The 21,825-nt window shown below is 39.4% G+C and overlaps 1 protein-coding gene across 2 annotated transcripts in view; it reads right to left on the bottom strand.

The window, feature by feature from the left end:
* The window catches only part of ecel1 (endothelin converting enzyme-like 1), a 53,116-nt gene that overhangs the window by 10,550 nt on the left and 20,741 nt on the right, over window positions 1-21,825 (bottom strand). For both annotated transcript variants that reach the window (XM_077541737.1, XM_077541738.1), the window contains exons 6-12: window positions 21,080-21,204; window positions 11,036-11,258; window positions 9,360-9,458; window positions 8,808-8,882; window positions 5,996-6,099; window positions 5,198-5,256; window positions 2,127-2,178 (exon numbers count right to left, since the gene is read on the bottom strand). In XM_077541737.1, coding sequence (XP_077397863.1) covers window positions 2,127-2,178; window positions 5,198-5,256; window positions 5,996-6,099; window positions 8,808-8,882; window positions 9,360-9,458; window positions 11,036-11,258; window positions 21,080-21,204 — 737 coding nt within the window. The remainder of the gene's footprint in view (window positions 1-2,126; window positions 2,179-5,197; window positions 5,257-5,995; window positions 6,100-8,807; window positions 8,883-9,359; window positions 9,459-11,035; window positions 11,259-21,079; window positions 21,205-21,825) is intronic.

The following is a 21,825-nucleotide window of genomic DNA, read 5'->3' as shown; positions in this document are numbered from 1 at the left end:
TGTAATTCTACAGTATTTTCCAAGTTACTATTCTAAAGTTACTCTCATAACTTTAAACATTTTTAGGTCCCACTTAGTAAAAATTTCTTGTTGTTGGTGGGGGGTGCTGCAGTCATGGCAAACCATAGCCCACGCTTGTCTGCCTTTTAATGGAAATGCGCACTGGGCCCACTCATGCAGGTACACACGCTAATGGACTGGACAAACATACAATTTTCTATACAACATAGTGCTTAACACTTTTATCTTTTTTTACAAACTGCACCAGAATGTCAGCGGAGAGCTTGGAATATCATTCATCTCGAAAAATTCAACACCTCACCTTTAATATACACACACGCACCTCTGGCCAACTGCTGACCCTAACAGGAAGCCGGCTGTCTTTGCAGCTCATGCAAAGATGGGAGTCCAATTCGAGGGCAGACTCGGGGCTATTCACATGGCTACGTCTGAAAATGACTTTCTGACAGCTAGTCGATACGCTGCCTCGCAATGAGCCGGACTCCCTCGCTAAAACTAACTGGCTGATTGAAGCTTCAATTACTGGATGTGATAGTGAGGTGTGTGCGCGCGGGTGTGCGTGCGTGCGTGTTTGGGAATTTTGGACTCCTGAAAGGGGGACAGGTCCATATACAAGCAATAATTAATATTTATCAACATGCATGGCAGCAGGTAGCGGAATTAGTGGCCAGTTCCACTAATGAAGACATAAAAGTGTACGTTAATGTTTAGCACACAAACTGTTTGCTCTAATGATCTCATTTGTGAGTGTGTGATTTGTATAAATAAAGAAGGTGCAGCAATTTGGACTTAGTTAAACAGTTGCACTTGCATTCGAATCATTTTGAGCAGTCTTACAAAGGGATTGAATATTATAAATGCTTTGTATTTGTTCCTCCATCTCCAACACAGTTATTTGCATCGCTTTTCAAAAGCACTCATCAAAACGAGCTCCCTGACTTGAATTCATGCCAGAACGGTTTGCAAATGAAGTTGTAGCTTGATGAAGATAAGTACTATATGACAGGCAATTAATTGTGTGAATTTTAGAAGTTAATGTCATTTTAGCTACAGTCTTTGCTCTGTTGCTTTACTTTGTCATGCTTTTTTGCTCAATTGGAGTTCTAAATGGATTTTTGTTCTGTTCTTGAACGGAACACAGCAGCATAGAGACAAGCACAGGTAGATAACAGAGACTGTACGTAATAGCTAATGTGAAGTTTCAGTGTTTTAAAGCAAGATTTTATTTGCATGCTGTACTATACATTTTAACAGATAGATTGTACGATTGAAAAGCTGTCATATTTCACAATTCCCAGTACCAGCATATAGCCTCCATCTGTGAGCTCATACCAGTGAGTGAGATCCGGGCCAATATTGATCCTTTAATGTCCCTTTATCCGGGTAGACTTCCTTTTTTTTTTATTTTGTCTCCTCAGACAAAACTTTTCGGTTGTTTTTGCATCTTCTGCCATGAAAGCAGCAATCGAGCGTGGATGTTCAAAACGACTTCCGACTTTGTAACGAATAGGGAAAAGAAGAAGTGACGTATGCCGTAAAGCAGTCCACATTTGTAGTTCTTGTGTAGCGGAGTTCCTGCCACTCTCCTCAAAGCTGCTTCGTGCCAGTAAAAGCAAGACGTTTTCTCAAGGTTGAGAAGTTCTAAAGTGTTGCTTCAAAACTATTAAATATAACTCATATCTCTAAGAGAGCCAGTGATGTGCATTTTGATTTAAATGTATTCATAAGTTAACGTTAGATGTAAATTTAATTCATACTGCACTTCTTATTTATGGGAGCTCATCTGAAAGTCCAGGATGAGCAACAAGAGAGAGAAATAGATGAGACACTGACAAAGAGGAGCCCTCTCCTCTGTCAAATTCTCTTCAATTACTTAACTCAAATTCAGGGAGGCGACCTAGCAATGAAACCTGTTCCATTAGTGGGACCTTGTTCACTAATTGAGCTCTTTGTGGCACGGTAAATTGATGAAATCAGGGAAGCTGGGCCTTTTGAGAGGAGCGGCGTGCCAGAACAACAGAGACTTTAATGACCTTTGTTTTTGAGGCACTGGTGATCGTATTGTATCTGTCGGATGGAAGACACACAGGAGGACAGACACTTACTGTGGGAATTCAGGGTTGTACAAAGTGGGTTGTAGGATCCCGGCTGGGAAAACTGAAGAACAATACAGACACAACATGATTAAACAAACACTACTGTATAGTAGTGCAAAAAACAAAAACACCGCTATTAGGTCTTTGCAAACACAAATAATTGCCATTATGTTCAAGAATGTTAAAACTTTTATAAATTTGGTGGTAAAGTACATAAGACTGAAGTATAGATTTGGATTTTTGCACTGCCCCAAAGTAAATTAATTAGTTCAAACCAAACTTTACAGGTTACAACAATTGCATTGAGCAGCATCTTACTGGAAATGTAACTTGATTGTTTGTTGAACAAAACAAGCTCAGTCAAAATTGGGCACTTTGAACATCAGGGGGCAAAATGGCATGTGCCAAGGCAGCCATGCATGTTCTCCACCGGCCTGCGTGGGTCTTCTCCGGGTACTCTGGTCTCCTCCCACATTCCAAAGACATGCATGGCAGGTTAATTGGGTGCTCTGAATTGTCCATAGGTGTGATTGTGAGTGAATGGTTGTTCATCTCCGTGTGTACCCCGCTTACTGCCCGAAGCCGGCTGGGATAGGCTCCAGCACCCCCGCGACCCTTGTGAGGAGTAAGCGGTTTAAGAAAATGGATGGATGGATATATTTCTATTGTGACAAAAAGTGGAGAAACAACCAGTATCAGTAATTGCTACTAATTAAGAGAGTAGGAAATGAAATTAGCTGAAGTAGCTGCTGCCAAAATGAGAGAAATGTGTGTGGGACAGGAATGTTCAACCCCCCCCCGACCCTTTACATCAGCTTACGAGAAAAGCATTGATTTCTTTTCAGCGAGGGATTTAAACCAGTTGGAAGGCTGGCAGGCAGCAAAGAAGGTGCTGCCTCCTAGTGAGCGACAAGAATAAGGAAGGGGTGACGAAGCGAGGCTATTTGTTAATTGAAAAGGTGTTACTGCTTGTTGGTCGTTAAAGCGAGGTACACGTGCTAACGAATTGAGCATTCACTTGATCCAAATCAGCAAATGCACAATTGTTGGATGGCTGATGTAGGGTGTGTTAAGATTATTCCTCTGTACGCAGATAAAACAGTCGGGGTCGACAATCGTGAATGGTAAACCTGTTCAATATTTATGATTGCAAATCCGTAAGGTGTGTGTGGTCAAATCAACCACAGACTGCCATTGTTATATGAAACGGAACAGTAGCTAATTAAGATGTGAGCTGAATCTAGCTGCTAGTGTAACATGTCCTTCAAGTCATTCATCACAATAGAAAAAGACCTGGAGTAGATTAGATAATGCAATGTAATCACCAGGTAATATGAGTAAGCATCTTCTATTTCTTCTTCTACTAGTACTTTCCTCTTTGAATGTTCTGGTAGTCTGGATGCCCTGTGGCACCATGCTGTCCTCACAGGTCATCAAAGTGTCCAACACCATTAATGGAATATACAAATTTAAAGTATGGTCTAACATTTCTTAACTGCCATATACCTGGCTGGCAAAAATAAGGTAACCACTGTCACATTATGACCAACAAGCAATATAATTCTTAAATTCCGTGATGAATGAAGAAAGTCGGTGCAAAGGTTTGTTCCTCCCATCGCTGAATTTCAGACATCATAACGCTGATGTTGACATCATCACATGATGGTCTGCTTCAGGATGCCAAGCTGCTGTGTGATTGCTAACAAAATCCCACTTTTGTTGGATTGGGGCAAATTAGGATAAACCTTCTGCTACAGCTCTAGTGTGCCAATTTAGGGGGATCTGTGTGTGATTAAGTATCGATCAATGCAGGATGTAGTCTGCCTTTCAACCAAAGTCAGCTGGGAGAGTCTCAACCTCAATTTACCTGAACGATGAAGTGGAAAGAACTTTAATGCCCCGAACTCCATCCAGTCATTCATTTTATATACCAAATCCTTATTTGGGTCACAGGTGAGCTGGGCCCTATGCCAGCTGACTTTGGGCAAGAGGTGGGGAACACCCTGCACTGGTCACCCGTCACATACAGTATAGACAAACAATTATACACACTCATATTTGCACCTAAGGACATTTTTTTTTTTGGACAATTTGGCAAGCATCTGCATGCAAACCCAGGGGCCTGAATTCTAACTCCCAACCTTTCAATGTGAGGCGGATATGCCACAACCACATCCAGCCACCGGCCATGAACACTGCTGGGCAGTGGCAGTTTTAGACCGTTTTACCAGTGGTGGCAAGGGGGTGGCAGGACGTTAAGTTTGGAGGTTGGATTTGACCATTTCTTCTTGGAAGAAATGGGGGTGGTGGGGGGGGGGGGGGGGGTTGCATCAGAATGGGAATAAAAAAAAAAAATATAGACACTATGGAGAAATGATAAGGAACTTCTATAATAACATTTTGAATTATTATTATTATTGACAGAGTCATTGGCAACAGAGGGGATTTGGGCAAGTGGGGTGGCTAGGGATTTGGTATGGGTGGCAGCTGCCAACCCTTGCCCCCCAGTAAAACCGCCTATGCTACTTGGGTAGAGTGACCAGACATCACGGTTTCGGGACAGTTCCGAATTTGAGCCTTGTGTCCTGCATTCCGGTGTATTTCACCAACCTCATTGTTTTGTCCCGTTATTACGCAGGTCTCATCCCGGTGTCCCGGTTTTCGGCATGTGTATGTCAATCATACAGTTGTCGTAGTGATTCATACAATAAACCCATTATGGTAAAAGGGAATTACTTCCTATTTATTTCAGGTTTACGTTCTCATTCGCATCCGCATCTAGTTGGTAGCAGGCAACAGACAGAGTGACCAGTGCAAAGTCAAAAGCACAGCCAAGATAGCATTTAGCATTAGCGACTGCCCTCACCCGCCATTGATGAAGATTGACTAGACTATTTGTAGCATCCCGATTTTTAATTGTGAAAATCTGGTCATCCTACTATTGGGGAAAAAATCCCCACTGACATGATCCAAAGTCTTGCAGAAAGGCTTTCCCGAAGAGTGGAAACAGTCCACAATTTTCAGGCCGAACAGATGAAATGAGCAATATTTGTGTTCATAGCGTTTGAAAAATCACTCACCCATTTGGTTCTTGTTAGGAAGGTAGTAGGCATTTAGGGCCTGTGGGGGGAGAATCCACCTGTGGAGATATCAAACAAACAAGCCCCTCACACACAGGCAAGCAGAGAGACACACACATGCACAAAAGTACTGAATAGAATCCCAGAACATTGTGTCTCTCATCTCTGTAAAACCCCCTGGTGAGAAGCATTCAGTGCCTGTGATCCCACAGTCACAGCTCTTTGCACTTGAAAACAAGGACAGTTCCTCTATGCTAATCCACTTGAAGCCAGACCAATCGATTGCCACCAAATTCCCCAAATGACTAACTCTGAAAGTGAGCGATGCCCTTGTTCCAGGAGGGAAAGACTGATGGCTCTGCGTGGGCTGTGCGGCGTCGAAGAGGAGCGAAAGACAAGAAGGAGGAGCATTTATTTATTTCTCAGTGACAAGACGGAGAGAGCGAGCAATGAAAGATGCACTTTTTGGTGATAAAGGGGGGAGTGCGTGATTCAACTCTTTAGGGTATTGAGCGTGGGCTAATGGAGCAGTTGTTCCGGGCATCTTGGAATAATAATGTGTGTCAGTGCAGAGAATCACTCAATCCAGGAGTATCAGGCTGCTGTATTTTGCAAAAATGAGCTCCATGTTTCACAGAATGTCCCTACTGTCTGGCTGCTATAGATAAGTAACGTAATGGATATTCTCCAGCTGTGTGTGTCAATTTTAAATCTGTTTGTTTGTCGGAATGGCGCAACCACGAATGTGTCAAACTACAAAGGACATCACAGAGACAATTGCTAAAAGGAGAAACTCACACTGTCTTGTCCACTTCTTCGTGAATCTTCTTGACCGACATCTTAATGTTGAATTTGATGGTGTTGAGAATGTTCTTGAAGTAGGTTTTCTCGTCCACGTCAAACTGCAAAACCAGAAGATATGATGACACCTAACATTGCAGTTAGTTCTGATAGTAATACAACAGCCCTTAACATACAGTATGTAACTACAAGATATATATATATATATATATATATATATATATATATATATATATATATATATATATATATATATATATATATATATATATATATATTTTTTTTATATATAAAGGAGCATGGTGTTTAGTGGTTAGCACGTCACAAATGTTCACATGTTTGAATCTTAGGCTGGTGCATGCTGTGCATTGTACACGTTTTACCCGTTCTTGTGTACCCACATAAATAAATAAGCATCTACTTTGAGTTAATTGAAGACTCTAAGCTCCAGCTCCCATGCGATCCTAATGAGTAAAAGCAGTACGTATTGAAGATGGATGGATATATTTTTTCAAGAAAGTGATTAGTGGATCAAGCTGCTTGTTTTTCACCATCAATTAGGTAGCCTACACCTTGCAATGCTTCATTAAACATCAACACATTTAATCAGGTCTACTAAAATAAACCAATTTTAGGCTGGACTTTTCAGCACTTTGGCAAGTAGTAGTTATTTACTGCTGACTATGCTGACCATGTTCGTGTGACAGTTCATAAACAAATCAGGCGGCACAGTTCTCCCCATGCCTTTGCCGAAGTGTCCATGAGCATGATATTGAATCCCACAATAACCTGACCCCTACATCACTATTACGTGAATGAGCTCTTAACTTTTGTTCCATGACGACATATTCCATTAATCCTTTAATGATTGGGGTGCAATTGTCAAGCGCTTTGAGCGCCTGAAGGTAAAGAAGGGCTACATAAGGCCATTTTACCATTTATACTATTCTATTACTGAGAACTCACCCACTCATAACAAGCACAACCTTTCTAGTGGATGTGAAAACATGCTTTTTCAAACCTTAAAGTCCAATGTACTCTTTGGTTGATGCAAGATAGGGGAAAAAAAAGGAAATCTAGCAAAATACAGGGTCAGCCAAAATGATCTGACACATTTGTAGGTTTAATAAAAGACAAATAAAGTAAAGAAACCAAAAAGTCTTTTGATTTTCGAAAAGTACATATAATGCCATTCTGTTTCATTATATTTTGAAAATTGAATCAATCAAATGAGATCCGTTATTGTCTGCACACTGTCGTTTTTGTTTCAATGCAGATCCAGTAGCTCTGAAGCTGGTAACCCATAACAAGATCGTGTTACGAGCTGGTACGGGATCATGTCTACCAAGTTTGAAGTGCAAACGGAACGCTCGTTGTGTTGGAGTTACAGATTCGTTTGTTTTGATAAACGTTTCCACAATGAAAGCGCCATGTTCACCAGTCCAATTCATGGCATCAACTGAAAAAGAAACAAAAAATAATGGCACTATACAGAAACAAAACAAAAAGGCATTACAGTATATGGAAAAAAAAGGCATTATATGTACTTTTCGAAAATAAAAACACATTTTTGTTTCTTTACTTTATTTGTCTTTTATTAAACATACACATGTGTCAGATCATTTTGCTTGACCCTGTATAAAAAGTCCAACAGAAATTTTTACTCTGTTGCAAATCTATGACCTGGCATTTTTGAAAGATTTATTCCAAGCTGGGCTCACACTGTACAACCATTTGGCAACCATTTGAACTTTGGTCCCTATAAAAATAGTAATGCTAAAAGCTAGCATGCTAATGCTAACATAGAAAGCTCTTGCACTTTGAATTCAAAAGTATGTCACTTTGCTTGTCACTGTTAGAAGATGATATTAAGACATAATAAAATACATTCCTCATATTTAGCTCTAAAACATAAACATATCTAACATCTAACATATAACATATCTAACAGCCATTATTTGTCATTGTGCATTAATGTATGTCTGATTATGTATAATGCATAATGTGTGTATGTTTTTTTTTTTTTAATATTTGGATAAAATTGTTCATGCTCAAGTTGAAAAAAACAAACAAAAACGGAACATAACCTTAAAAGGGGTGGAGCCTGGGTCACTGAATCCCCAAAACATATTTTTATGGATCTGGTAAAAGTCAATATATTTTTTATTTTTATTTATTTATTTATTTTTAATTTTATTTTAACATTCAAAGATAATTTTGGAAAATCTAACAAGATGTAATATAATTAGACAATCTGTCTTGCAAAAATCTCATCAACAACTAACACATAGTATATTTTTGTACACAAATACAGCCATTGCCATCTTACCAACATAAAAGTTGTTTTTATATTGTATTTTTTTTGTCCATCTGACCTTGTTTTCATTTGTGTTTTTGCTTCTTGGCTCTCACTGGGCCACATGTGCTTCTGTTATCTGGACTGTTTCAAATATGTGTTAGCAGATTACCACAATCTCACATTTCTGGGTATTTTCTTTTATTATCTCAAATTATGCAACCTCTATTACAGGAGATGTTTTCTGCTAAATTTATAGCAAGATGGGCTGCTCTCCTTTTTCTTTGGGTAGCTAAACAGTAACCCATTCTGACAGGAACCTAGTGTACAGACATTGATCTTCATATTACTGAATGTTCACCCTGTTTGAATCATCACGCCTAATTTGAAGGGTTCATTTTTTTTCTCTGCCCAATGTATGGCCTCTCCATTGAAATGTACCCCATGAGGGAATGCCTGATGGAAAATCATTTTTAGAAAGCAACGGTGAGAAAGGGAGAGCTCATGACTCACCCCGTATTCTTGATCTATGAGCTCAGGTTTGACCAGGAAGTCAGGGTAGCCTGTCATGACCATCATGTACTTGAGCTGAGAAAGAGCAGTTGGAGAAGATTAGGAGGGACAAAGTATAAGTGGAAAGTGAGGAGGAAAAACAAGACCACTCTCCATACATTTGCCTCCAACTTCTATTCAATTTACATTTGTGTCAGGAGTCGGGCACACACATCTGCTGGAGCGCACACATCAACTAATCAAGCAAACCAAGTGAAATAGGATTACAGGGAAGCTCTTTATATTCGGCAAGGCCCTATAAAAGGATTATAATTTCACATTGTAAATGTATTAGAAGGGATATCTTGCTGTGCAGACCCTAAATCAGCACCACAGAGAGATCCGTATTCACAAAGTCAAGTCCTTGACGTATTCTATCACTTTGTTTCATCTACCCTAGCAAGAAGTCAAACCCGTAGAAGGAACAGAAGTGGAAAACTAAACAAATCCAAATCCAACTCGGGCTCTGACTGGAACTTGCATGTGTGAGATGGAGGAATAAAAGTTTGAAACCTTTGCTCTGGCTGCTTCCTTGGTGGCTTCGTCCATCCAGTCGAGCTCCTGCAGCCGCAGGTCCAAGGAATGCTTTATATCCTCCACCAACTCCTGCACCTGGAGGGGGATCACATTACATTTTAGGTTCCCTTAAAACAGATTTTCTCACTTAGCTTCTTTCCTGTAACGGAATAGGCTTAACACAGGAACATAATGCTTTTCCCAGATGTTGGAATAGTCTTTGACGTGAAGCTGCTGCTGCCCGCCATATTCATTTTTGGATGTGTAAAAGGATGTACAGTAATAGAGGCATGATCAACAAGAACTAGAATGCCACTCAGTGGAACACAGACCTCCAGTGAGGCAAAAACGGAAACAAAATTGAGGCTTTGCTATTTGTGGCGAGAGTTTGCAATCATCAGCTTATGCTTTAACAAGAATAAGAAATGACTCTTGTGATACCCCACACAAAATTTTACGGGTTCTTGCCCCACTTCCAGAAATGAAAAATCACTTGTGCAATTTTGCCAAAAACAAACAAACCAAAAAAAACAAACAATCAAAAACAATATGTCTTGTCTTTGCATTCCTCGCTTTCCAGAGATAATTTTATTCCTAATAATTATCACGCTTGTCATGAGGAGTGTCTGCTGTTCCATCAGCGTGTATTCCTCCATGTTGGGTACTCGGGATGACAAAACACTCGTCTTGAAAGCCGCCTCTTGTTTATCAGCAAGAGCTCCCGAGGCTTTGTAATTTCTCTTTAAGGCTGTGGTAAGCGTCATCTGTCAAGCCTGCACATCACAACCAGCAGCTTTGCCAAACTATGTGGGCATTAGACCTTAAACTAAGTCGGCTTTTAGTCAATAATATGAAACAGTGCACTGCTTTCTAGACACTTTCTGAGCCTGTTGTAATCTTTAATAAAGCATAAAGGGTTACATTTACTTAAACTTACTGCTATACAGAAATATAGTAGTAGAAGAAAAAAAAAGGCTGCTACCGGTACTCAATTTAAGCATATGTATGGGCTGAATTCTCAACTCTTTGAATTTTATGAGGATTTATTGTGTGCGATATGAAAACACAAAGTACCTAAACATAAGTGTTGTGTTGACAGGCTATGGTGTTACAGAGGTTTAAAAAAAAAAAAAACATTGGGAATTATATCCCCATGTCCTAGAATGGCCAAGAGACTGAGATAAGAATAACAATGTGGAAGGATCAAGGTGGGAGAAAGACGGTCCATAGGTGATCGAGGACCAGAGGTGTGGGATTAGTGCGAACTGGCTTAGCGAGAGCATTATGTTGGCCACAGATAGAATTTTCAGATTGGAGCTCAGCAAACCATCAGAATCATGCGGCTGTTTCAGAAACCCAAGATGAAATGTAAGAAAGAAATGCATTAAATATAAATTCAGATTAAAAAGTTTTTTTCCTATTAAGGTTAGAATGTTGATGTGTTTTCAGCAATAAACGTCAAAAACACATTTGAGGCCAAGGTCAGTTTTTACATAGTTGGAAGGCTGTATGGTTTCACACTGTCCAGATTCCTCTCAAAGCCAGAAGCCCTCATTGCAAGCAGTCATTGGAAAGTAGCTCACATTTTGTGCATTGTGAACGTAACAAACGGCACAAAACGAAAGGTATGCATTCATTGTTCCATTCATTCACCCTCCAGCTTGCATTCTTACCTTGGCCTTGCTCTGTGACGAGAAGTGCTGCTGGACAAAGAGTGCTCCCAGGGCCATGCCAAAGTGTTTGTTGGCCTGCGTGAGGCACAGTCTGCCCAGCTCCAGCTGCTGCTCGGTGCCATCAATCTCCCGAGAAAACTCGTGGATGGTGCTTCGGAAGGCGGTTGACAGATGTTCACTTAGTGCTGCCACAATGCGCCACAGCATGTAGTTATGGAGAACCCTAAGGTGGAAGATACAAGAAGCCCACAAAAGAGATTGTGATTGGCTAAAGCAACACGGAAGTGAGAATGTATGTTTTTTTTCCATTGAGATTTAGTCTGCAGGGGAGGTACAGTGACTGCATGATATGGGCCCTTAAATGTTGTGGTTGCTGAGTGTACCTAGGCCTAAGGATAAGCCATGTCCAGGAAAAATTGTTGATTAACATACAACTTGACAACAACACCATGGGGGCCGTCTCGACCGAACTTTTAGCTCTCAAAGTATCTGAAGAGTATTGAGAAATGAGAGCGCAAGACAATGAATGAAAATAAATGGAGAGCGGTCTGGTTCAGTCAAGTCCAGTGCGGCAAAAAAGGGGCACTAAAAGAGAAAGGGGATCATTCATTTATGCATTCAAGTTGAGTCTTCTTCCTCAGATGACAGAATGCTGGTGTGCTCTTGTGCCCTACTCTGCTGGGTGCACTCTTTCAATGTGCTGTGGGGGACAGACGCTCCACTCCCATTGTGAGGATCCATCTGAGGCTCAAGGCATGTTGTCATTGTTTCCTCCCCAATTTTATTTTTTCCTGTGTATGACAGATATGGAATCAGAAGAGGCTGGCAACAATACCCCGAAGGTCCTGCCAATAAAGCACTTGTGTTGTGAATGTAATTGATGGCAAAAGGTAAAGGAAGGCGGGCTTGGAGGATGCAAGCTACTAAATGATGAATTGTGTTGCAAAGCAAATGCAACATACCTAGAATTTAGTTTGTATATCTAGATTGCTCAGATGCCATTTAGGTCTAATATAGTACATCCATCCACTTTATGTAAGTGTAATGTAACTGTTTTTTTTTTTTTTAGATGTAATGTAAATTATCCATCCATCCCTCCCTCCCTCCCTCCCTCCATCCATCCATCCATCCATCCATCTTCTTAACCGCTTGCTCCTCATAACTTACAAGTTATATGCAACATTTTTTACAAGAACATCATGCAAATTAAATTGTGATTGGTCAGTTAAGATCCAATCATGAACCAGAAGTGTTCACATAAACAAATTGTGCGTTTTATTGATTTAGACACTGAATATTTCATGTCCACTGCAACCATTTATGGGTCTAAAGTGGTTAAAACGGCTACAGTAGGTTGTCAAAAATAAAAAAATAAAAAAATGCTTTTGTGAAAAATTAATATACTGGTTAATAATATCCATTTGCGTTACTAATACATGTGCCAAAAAAAGGGGGGTTTAAAGGCCCATGACGCAGGATTCAGAGTTTTTGCACATATGCGACCCCTCTGGCGAAACGCGGAATGGACGCCAGGATCATGAGCATGACGTCATGCTCAGAGTAAAAGTTAAAGTTTCCGGCTCGACCGTGCCAACATTATTTTACTTTACAGAAAAATAGGGGCAACAGTCATTGTGCCACAGTAGTGCCTCCTGTCAATTATACAATTCTTAAAACGTGTGGGTGAAAAATATGGTTATTTTAACACTTCAATTTGAGTCTTAAGTTGCATCGTACCCCTTTAAATGCTCCACTCACCATATAGAAAGTGCTGCAGTGTTTTGTTTATAAATAAATAAATAAATTAATAAATTAATTAATTAACTATGAATAATAATAATAATAATAATAATAATAATAATAATAATAAAATGATCAGAACTCAGAATCGGCCGATCTTAAAATGAAGTGACTAGGACTCTGGTCCAAAAAAGTGTGATCGGGACATCCCTAATATTAATATTAATAAAAATAATACATTCATCAATCCATCCATTTTCTGAACCGCAAACTCCTCACAAGGGTCGCGGGGGGTGCTGGAGCCTATCTCAGCTAGCTATGGGCAGTAGGCGGGTACACCCTGAACTGGTCGCCAGCCAAAAAATAAAACATAAATAACAAAAAAAATAATAAATTGTGTGTTCTAATTCTTACACCTTTCAAGCAGAAAATAGCCTTCATCAAAGTGTGTTTTCTTACCAACAGTCAAATACAACACTCACTTCCACATGATGAATTCTAAGCAAACACTTCATCTATTACAATCCCTACACATCATATTTATTTAATACACAAGGCTGTTGCATATACATTTGACATGAAACATCTTTTCACACAACTTGACCTTCTTTACAGCCACCTAAAAAGTCAAGACCTCCTGCCTGATAACATGTATAATGTGTCAGCATGTACATTTGCAGTAATAGAGCGACAGCAGAATGCACAGCTCAACCAGTGGGTCTTAATTAGTGAAGGAGTGAGGGCTCATTAGCTGAATGGATTTTAATGAGGCTAGTTAGGGAGATGAAAAGACACTGTCCTCCCATTAACAAAGGTAATGACCCTGAAGGGTAATGGGTGGGACTGAGAGCCTCCTGTATTCCAATCCTTGCAATAGCACTGCATTTCCAGGCTATAAGCGCGAATACAGTTGTATACCGTTATAATATCAACACTGTACAGTGGAAAAATCACTCAACTACCCTCTGAAAATGCAAAACCAAAAATGAAAGAGTCAAAGTATATGTTTTGAGACTGGCTTTTACGAAAGCACCTTTGTGTTTCACAACCGTATATTTTCAGTTCAGATGAGCTCTAAACATTCATTTGTGAGCGCAAGTGCTAAAAATGAGTGCTAAAGCACCATGAAATCCCGTATTTGGTGAACCGTAAATTACATTATAACTAGACTGTGTGTGTATTTTGAAAGCAGGACAACACACAGAATCCTGCGCTGCAGGGCACAGCGGCATCGTACACATAAGTGCAGAAATACAGCGTCAACATAAATCAGACTATACAGTATACTCTTCCAACCCGAGCTTGGATCGCCATTAAATAGCAAACCATTAAAAATGACACACACCGGCGTGCCAACCTCACACTCACACACCCTTGAGAGTGACGATGAACAGAAGGAGCAGACGGAGCAGGAGCAGTGGTGAGGGGAGGAATGTGTGACAGATTCTGGTGTTGTCATTATGCGTTCTCCTCCATTGGAGGCTTGCTCATCTGGCTAATGGGATCGGCTGCAGTCACTGCAGTGGCTGGAGCCGGCATAGAGTGGGCTGGAGAGAGGGACAAGAAAATTGCTGGAGGAGGTTAAGATGGAGGTGCGATTGCTTTTGGGTAGACATACATGTGACCGGATGTCATGAATGTGAGAGAATAAACACTGGGTGAGTGATGTGCCTTGCTCATTCACAATTAAGGCGCTAGGGTCCATTCCTGTCCAGGAAATTGTACCTACAGCCTTTTAGTCACAGGGTGACTTCTTCTTAACCGATTGGCTTTAGCCGCAGGAATGAAGGAAAAGGCTAGATTGCCCCTTAAGAACGCTTCGTGAACTTTTACTGACCTTTCTGAAAAACAAACTTGGTGAATGAGGCCCACACTTTTTCATTTTCAAAGCTCCAAGTCCAGATTTGAAAGGCAACACTATGTGTCACTGCTTCAAATTGCAAGCCTGTGTTCCAACTTGGGAACGTGAGAAATCAGTTTTGGAAGGTCTTTCAAAGGACCAAGTTTTGTGTTGTAAAACATAAGCATGCCGATTTCAACAATATTAAACAGGAATGGCGAAAAATCCTGCATATTGGGTTGGTTTGAGAGGGACCAAATACACTCAAGCCAATGCCCACTGCCATAAAGAGATTAAAATCTGATTGATTCTTAAACTCTAATCGTAGCTATTAGAATGTATTTATAATTTTATAATAATAATATGTATATAATATGGGCGGCACGGTGACTGAGTGGTTAGCATGTCCGCCTCCCAGTACTGAGGACTCGTGTTCAAGTCCAGGCTCTGGCCTTCCTGGGTGGAGTTTGCATGTTCTCCCTGTGCCTGCGTGGGTGTTCTCCGGGTACTCAGGTCTCCTCCCACATTCCAAAGATATGCATGGCAGGTTAATTAGGCGCTCCGAATTGTTCCTAGGTGTGAATGTGGATGGTTGTTCGTCTCTGTGTGCCCTGCGATTGGCTGGCAAACAGTTCAGGGTGTCCCCTGCCTACTGCCCAGAGCCAGCTGAGATAGGCTCCAGCACCCCCCGTGACCCTTGTGAGGAATAAGCGGTCAAGAAAATGGATGGATGGATGCATATAATATAAAAATAATAATATAATAAATAATAATAAATATAAAATTATATATAAAAAAAATGAACTCGCAATATTTTGGATGATATTCGAGAGCGTTGTGCATTATTATTATTATTATTATTATTATTACTATTATTTTATGAATGTGCGGCGGCACTTCCATCTTAAATATTATAAAAAAAATTTAATTTAAATTTTAAAATAATATAAAGTTTCGTTCTAATACTTTTAGCATGTAATTAACATATGTCTACGCATGTACTCATAAACTTTGGGGTCAATCAGCCACGGTTTTCATTCATGCCACCGTAATGCATGAATGATGTTGGATGTGTCGCGCTGCATTCACGTCTACAATTAAATGTATTTTTTTTTCTCTCGTTCTTGAAGAAAGAATATTAAACCCGAGATGGAATGATATCTAAATTATGACAATGCTTGACGACGCCATACTCATTTTTATAGCACAATTAGACCATGAGGAAAATAAGTCCAAAATGAACAGGGCCATGTTGCTTGCATGCAAACACACAGCGACTGGACAAAAATGTCCATTAATTACATCTTCTAATAAAAAGGAAACGAAAAATAATAATAATTGAATTGGTTGTGTGGGCCAATTTGACTCATTTTTTAGGTTAATTCAGACATTGTCTCAAATGTCGCTTTTACATTGCAAACACGTCGTATATATGTCGCAAAATGACAGCCAGGCATGTCATGGAGAAAAGTGGGGAAGAGAAAAAGAACCAGCCGGATATGGATAATAAGTTATTATAACCAGGTTATGTTCATATCTAGAACAAAATGAATTATCCATACCGGATACTCGTGTTATACGGATATCCGGCTCATCCCTAGTTAAAACAATGCAGCAGAAATCAGTCTTCTAATGAGTTTTCAAATAAATGAATACCGGGCTTTATGAAATGCTTTGGACACCATATGGTGTAGATAAAGTGCTGTATACCCGGTAAGTCTTCTCCATTTTGGGAAATACAGTACATATTTTTTTTCCGCCAGGAAATACTTCATACTAAGTTATGAATCCAACCGGAATTCTTTTATTGATGTTGGCACGATTAGCAAATCAGGATTTTAAGAGTGAGTCCAACCACTAATTGTTATACGCTAACACCGACCAGTGTGCACATTTCGACTTTGCAGTTAGGGTGACAAAATCTTCGAATTATAGATGATGCAGCAGACTATTTGATCCATTTGCAGCAACTCCCCTCAATGTTATCCAATGAACAGCGATCACACCAACCATGACCCTCAACTCCCACGATGTTAAGACAGTGGGAGTGCATATGAACGTGTGTGCACTGTAAAACTCTATTTACTTTAGTTTATACAAGTGGGATTGTCATTTAGAGAGTGTTTTGTTATTAGAAGTATAATTATGTGAGCTATAATGGTTTAATTAAAAGTTTTGTTATAAGATTTCTCTTACACTCAATTTATCATCATGTATAAGCCTGCTGAAACACTCATAATTGTGTGCTTAGCTGACAGGCAAACATACTAACACATATACTGTATAAATGCTCACATCCATATCTGCAGCCTCCACTGCTAACTCTATAATAAGTCAACATCTGTCTGTCTCTATTACTGTATCTAGCACACAGTCCCTCTTGAATCACAGTCATGGTGTTATAGTGGTGTTTTTGAACAAAAAGATGTTCGAGACAAACAGGACACTTCTAGAGTTCATTTTGAATACCTGTAAATGGTTGACACAGCAGACAATAGAATGTCAGCCAAACAAACAAACAAACAAACAAACAAACAAACAGGCAGTTGTCAGCATTATATTTCAGCCTGAGAGGGTAATTGAGAGAGTTTGGGGTTCTGAATTCAGCTACAAAAAAATAAAAAAATAAAAAAATAAAATAAATAAATAAATAAATAAAAAATCCATGATTGCAGTGGTGCTACGCTGGACATTAGGGTAGTGGACCAGGGTGTTATGGTTTTGGCAGTTCATCCAGAACATGTTTGGAATTACTTTTTCCAATAATTGGTACATAAAACAGGCAAACTCATTCGCTGCCAAATGAGCGGCTTAATTTCCTACCTATCTATGCAAAGGCCCGACATGTTTAGTGCCTTTGGTGAAACACTACTCCTGCTGGCCAGTTGGAACAGCTTGACAAATTGGTCAGAGATGCTACGATACATTAGCGGGCACCATGACCAACCTTTGTCGATGAATCTGCTCAAACAGCTGACACATTTTATTTTTCTGCTTGTGCAAGTAAAACAACATTGTAGCATTAACACCTCCAACCTTTTCTGGACAAGCCGTATCAAATCAAATACTCTTCACTCACACCCCAAAAATCTGATTTGGGGGGTCTCTCAGTAGATATCCTGCACTTGTGGTGTATTTATACATGTTGCTGTACAGTAAATTCTGTAGAGTAAATTTTACTCTAAACGAAGTGTATTTGGTCCCACTCTAAACAGAGTAAGATTTACACTTGGAACAGAGTAAAATAAAACATGATTTAAAGAAAAAAAATCACTCAAGGGTTGAGGAACAAACCCACAATTCAGGTTTCGGAGCAGCCAATCTCCTGCAATTGGCTGGCAACCAGTTCAGGGTGTACCCCACCCACTGCACGAAGCCAGCTGGGATAGGCTCCAGCACCCCCAAGACCCTTGTGAGGAGTTAGCGGTTTAGAAAATGTATGGATGGATGGAGACAGCCAATCTACTCACTGAGCCATGCAGCTGCTACTATGTGCTCCCATTTTTTATTTTTTTTTAATGAACTCAAAGATCTAAAACTTCTTCCATATACACAATATCACAATTTCTCTCAAATATTGTTCACAAACCAGTCTGGGGGACTCAGGAAACCAGGATTGACCTTTGTCCCACAGGCCCAATAAAACAAAACAAAATTGCACCTTTCAGAGTGGTCTTTTGTTGTGGAAGTCTGCGCACCTGTGCACTAATCATGGTGTCTAATCAGCATCTAGATAAGGCACACCTGTGAGGTGGGAGGGATTATCTCGGCAAACGAGAAGTACTCACCATCACAGATTTAGACTGGTTTGTGAACAATATTTGGTGATATTGTGTATGTGGAAGAAGTTTTAGTTCATCTCATAAAAATAGGAGCAAAAACAAAAGTGCTGCGTTTATATTTTTGTTGAGTATAAATAACCAAATAAAAATGGTGCCTCACCAACATATCATTTGAATGCTTCACTGTGTCAACGCCTGATGGGAGAAACCGAAAGTAGTCTTGAAGTTGATTGCCCATCATTGCCTATTGCCTTTTTAGTTGTTTTTGTTTTTCTGTCTGAGGAAACTTTCCAAGTTCCACATCGATAAGTCCTTGATGATTTCATTTTAGAAATCATACATTGAATCTGTTGTTTTCTCTCTTCTCTGCTGGTTTGGCAACCTTAACACCAAATGCACTGAGAAGAATAATTGAAATATTGGGAATTCATCAACGCTCACTTACACTGTTTTATTGTTTTTGATTGAATTGCTTGATTTGGTATGAGTACATTATTAACTGTATACCGTTATGGATGGGCGTTGCTTCGGACGTTGTTGATTTGTGTGCCAGTATACACTGTATTTTCTTAAACTTTTTATGGTCTTAGATCAGTGGTGTCCAAACTACGGCCCGGGGGCCATTTGCGGCCCGCCGTCCATTTTTCAGTGGCCCGCGACATGTGCTAAAAATGGCATTTGACTCAGTTAAAATAAAATAAACAAAATAGAATTTTTTGGAGATGGTCAAAGTAAGAAGGGAGGGTATCGAAAAACATCTGCAATTAAAGGTTATTTTAGTTTACTAAAACTAATGAAAAAACTAAAACTAATATAAAAAAAAACAATATTGTTATCGAAATAAAATAAAAACAAAAATGCTTTTTAAAAAAACGAAAACTAACTAACTACATTTTATGTTTACAAAACCAACTAAAACTAACTATAATTATAGAAAACATGTCCTTTGTTTTAGTCTTGGGTAATTAATTTAATACATAAGTTTTGGGGATAATTTTAAATGTAATTTTTAGTAGATTTATTTGGATATAAACCGGAATAATGATGTTTGAAAGTATGTCACACAGAAGTGACGTCATCTAGCAACAGCCAATACAAAAGCACGAAAAGATGACATTGCTCCCATTGTGTTTTTTTAAATATTGTACACAAGTAATACACATTAAAAAAACCAAAAAAACAAAAAAAACAACCTAATACTAATACTGAAACTAACAAACTAAACTAAAACTAGGATTTTTTTTTAAAGAACTAAACTAATAAAAACTAAGAACCACCCTGAATACTAATAAAAACTAACTAAAATGAAAAATTCCAAAACTATAATAACCGTACTGCCTGCCATATTACAAATAAATTGGTTTATATACTGTAGCATTTTTCTAATTATGCAAAAGCACAAATAAATTATTTGTACAATTTTTAGGACTAAACACAATTTATCTTCATAACATTATGTGGCCCTTGCATCCTTCTGATTTTCTGATTATGTGGCCCTCAAATGAAAAAGTTTGGACACCCCTGGCTTAGATTTTAGCTATGCTTGCTGCAACTATAATTGCCCCTATGGGGACACAAATAAATTTGAACTTGAACTTATACTGTGTTCACCCACATATCCACTTTAATGACAGTGAATTGGAGAAGCCCCAAAATGTTAAACCTAATAGTTCTACTTGAAATAGTAGTTAGTTATTAGTTTCCATTTTCTTGAACAAAATCTTCTTGAAATATGGCAGCAACAGACTTGTCTCAAAGTCGAGAAGTTCTGAGTTCAAAGCTTGGCATCGCATGTTGTCCCAGTGCTTGGATGCTAGGTATCACACACGAGATAGGTTAAGTGACGATTCTAAATTCCTCATTGATGTGACTGCATCTAGCAGGCAGGCCGGAGAGCATTTTGCCACTTGCACAAACTCTTCAATTGGTGACAGACGGAAATTCTGAAGGACTGAATAGGAATAGGAACAGATTAGACTATTGTGTCTTTATGGTGTTCCATTAGAGGTATACTTATTGAGGTACACTATTATATTTTTCCTAAAGTCTTAATGGAGCTGGAGGCTACTGTAGATGACTGACTTTTGTATGTATGCAAGTAGGAGTATGACACGTATGACATCAACCCATTTTTCCACATTAATGACAAGAAAGTAATACAGCCGCCAGTCATCCTGTCAGTCAGCCATGCGTGCGGCTTGAGTGTTGCTGTGTAGAGCACAGAGACTATTGGCGCGCTGTCAGTGGCTCTAACACACATCTTGATGTGGTATAGCCCTGCAACCTGTCAAGTGGAAGAAGGGGAAAGAACAATGTGTGGCGTGTGTGTGTGTGTGCAAGTGGGAGAAGAGTGTGGGTAGATCAATAATAATCAGCTGCTGCAGAACTGGGAGGTAATTCAACAGGAATTGATGTGCACTAACATACTCAAATGTGCATGCACAGGAGGACCTGAAAAAACAAGTTATATGACAGCTCCAAACAAAACAGCATGCGATGGCATTACACACTCACACAGCACAAAGCAATTTTAAACTCAAGAAAGCGCTCATAAAGGACCAAGCTAAAAATGCATACATCAAATAGAATCGATTTTGGAAAACATCAGTGGCCACTCCCCTTGCCCCGACATCCAACCGTTCACAACCTTCCCACTATTTTACCTACTCACTTCTTGTTTACCTTTTCGATGTGGTCTTGATGATGTCGGACACTTTTTGTATGTAATCTGTGGCAAGCACCACTATCTCCTTTTCTTCAGAGAAGTTGTCTTGGAAGATTTTATCCAGCAGGCGTTTCCAGTGAAGCTGCGGTCAGACATGTAGTCGTCAATTGGCATTGCAAGTTTAACTATGTATGATGCTGCTGGAATTATTTGACTGACTTTGATGAATCCAAACTGTGAGCCCCCGCTTTTTTAAGATTAATATCTGAACTGAGAAAATGGTGAATGTTATTTACAACAGAATCAAATGATGTGTTTTGGTTTTTGCTTTTCACAGTGTTGATGCTTTCATGGTGTTTTTCTCATAATAAGAAAAGAGGCAATTCTAGGGAGCGAACATCTCTGGTGCTCAGTCTGAGCATGCCGAACCACGCAATTAGTGCATTAAGAAAGCAACAATGTGTTTTTGACAAATGCATACTGGATTCATAGTGGATTCAAACTCTTTCCCCTCTCCAAATCTCAGTTTTGTATTTAATACAAACTACAATGTCACGTTCTAAACCAACTTAATATGTCAGATGTTCTATTATACTCTGAAAGAATACAGTACTTAAGCATGCGCAATCACAGATTCATTATAATAGGGCTGTTCTAGGCTGGGTCATTACCTTAATGAAAACCGAGGCAAAGATTCATGTCAATATTCACAGTCAATATTGCATATTGTTACGCAATAATTATTCTGCTCTTTATGAGATTT

The sequence above is a fragment of the Festucalex cinctus genome, chromosome 13 (genome assembly GCF_051991245.1).
Source record: "Festucalex cinctus isolate MCC-2025b chromosome 13, RoL_Fcin_1.0, whole genome shotgun sequence".
Lineage (NCBI taxonomy): Eukaryota > Metazoa > Chordata > Actinopteri > Syngnathiformes > Syngnathidae > Festucalex > Festucalex cinctus.
The sequence above is the reverse complement of the archived record's forward strand: the minus strand, read 5'-3'. Positions and strand labels throughout refer to the sequence as shown.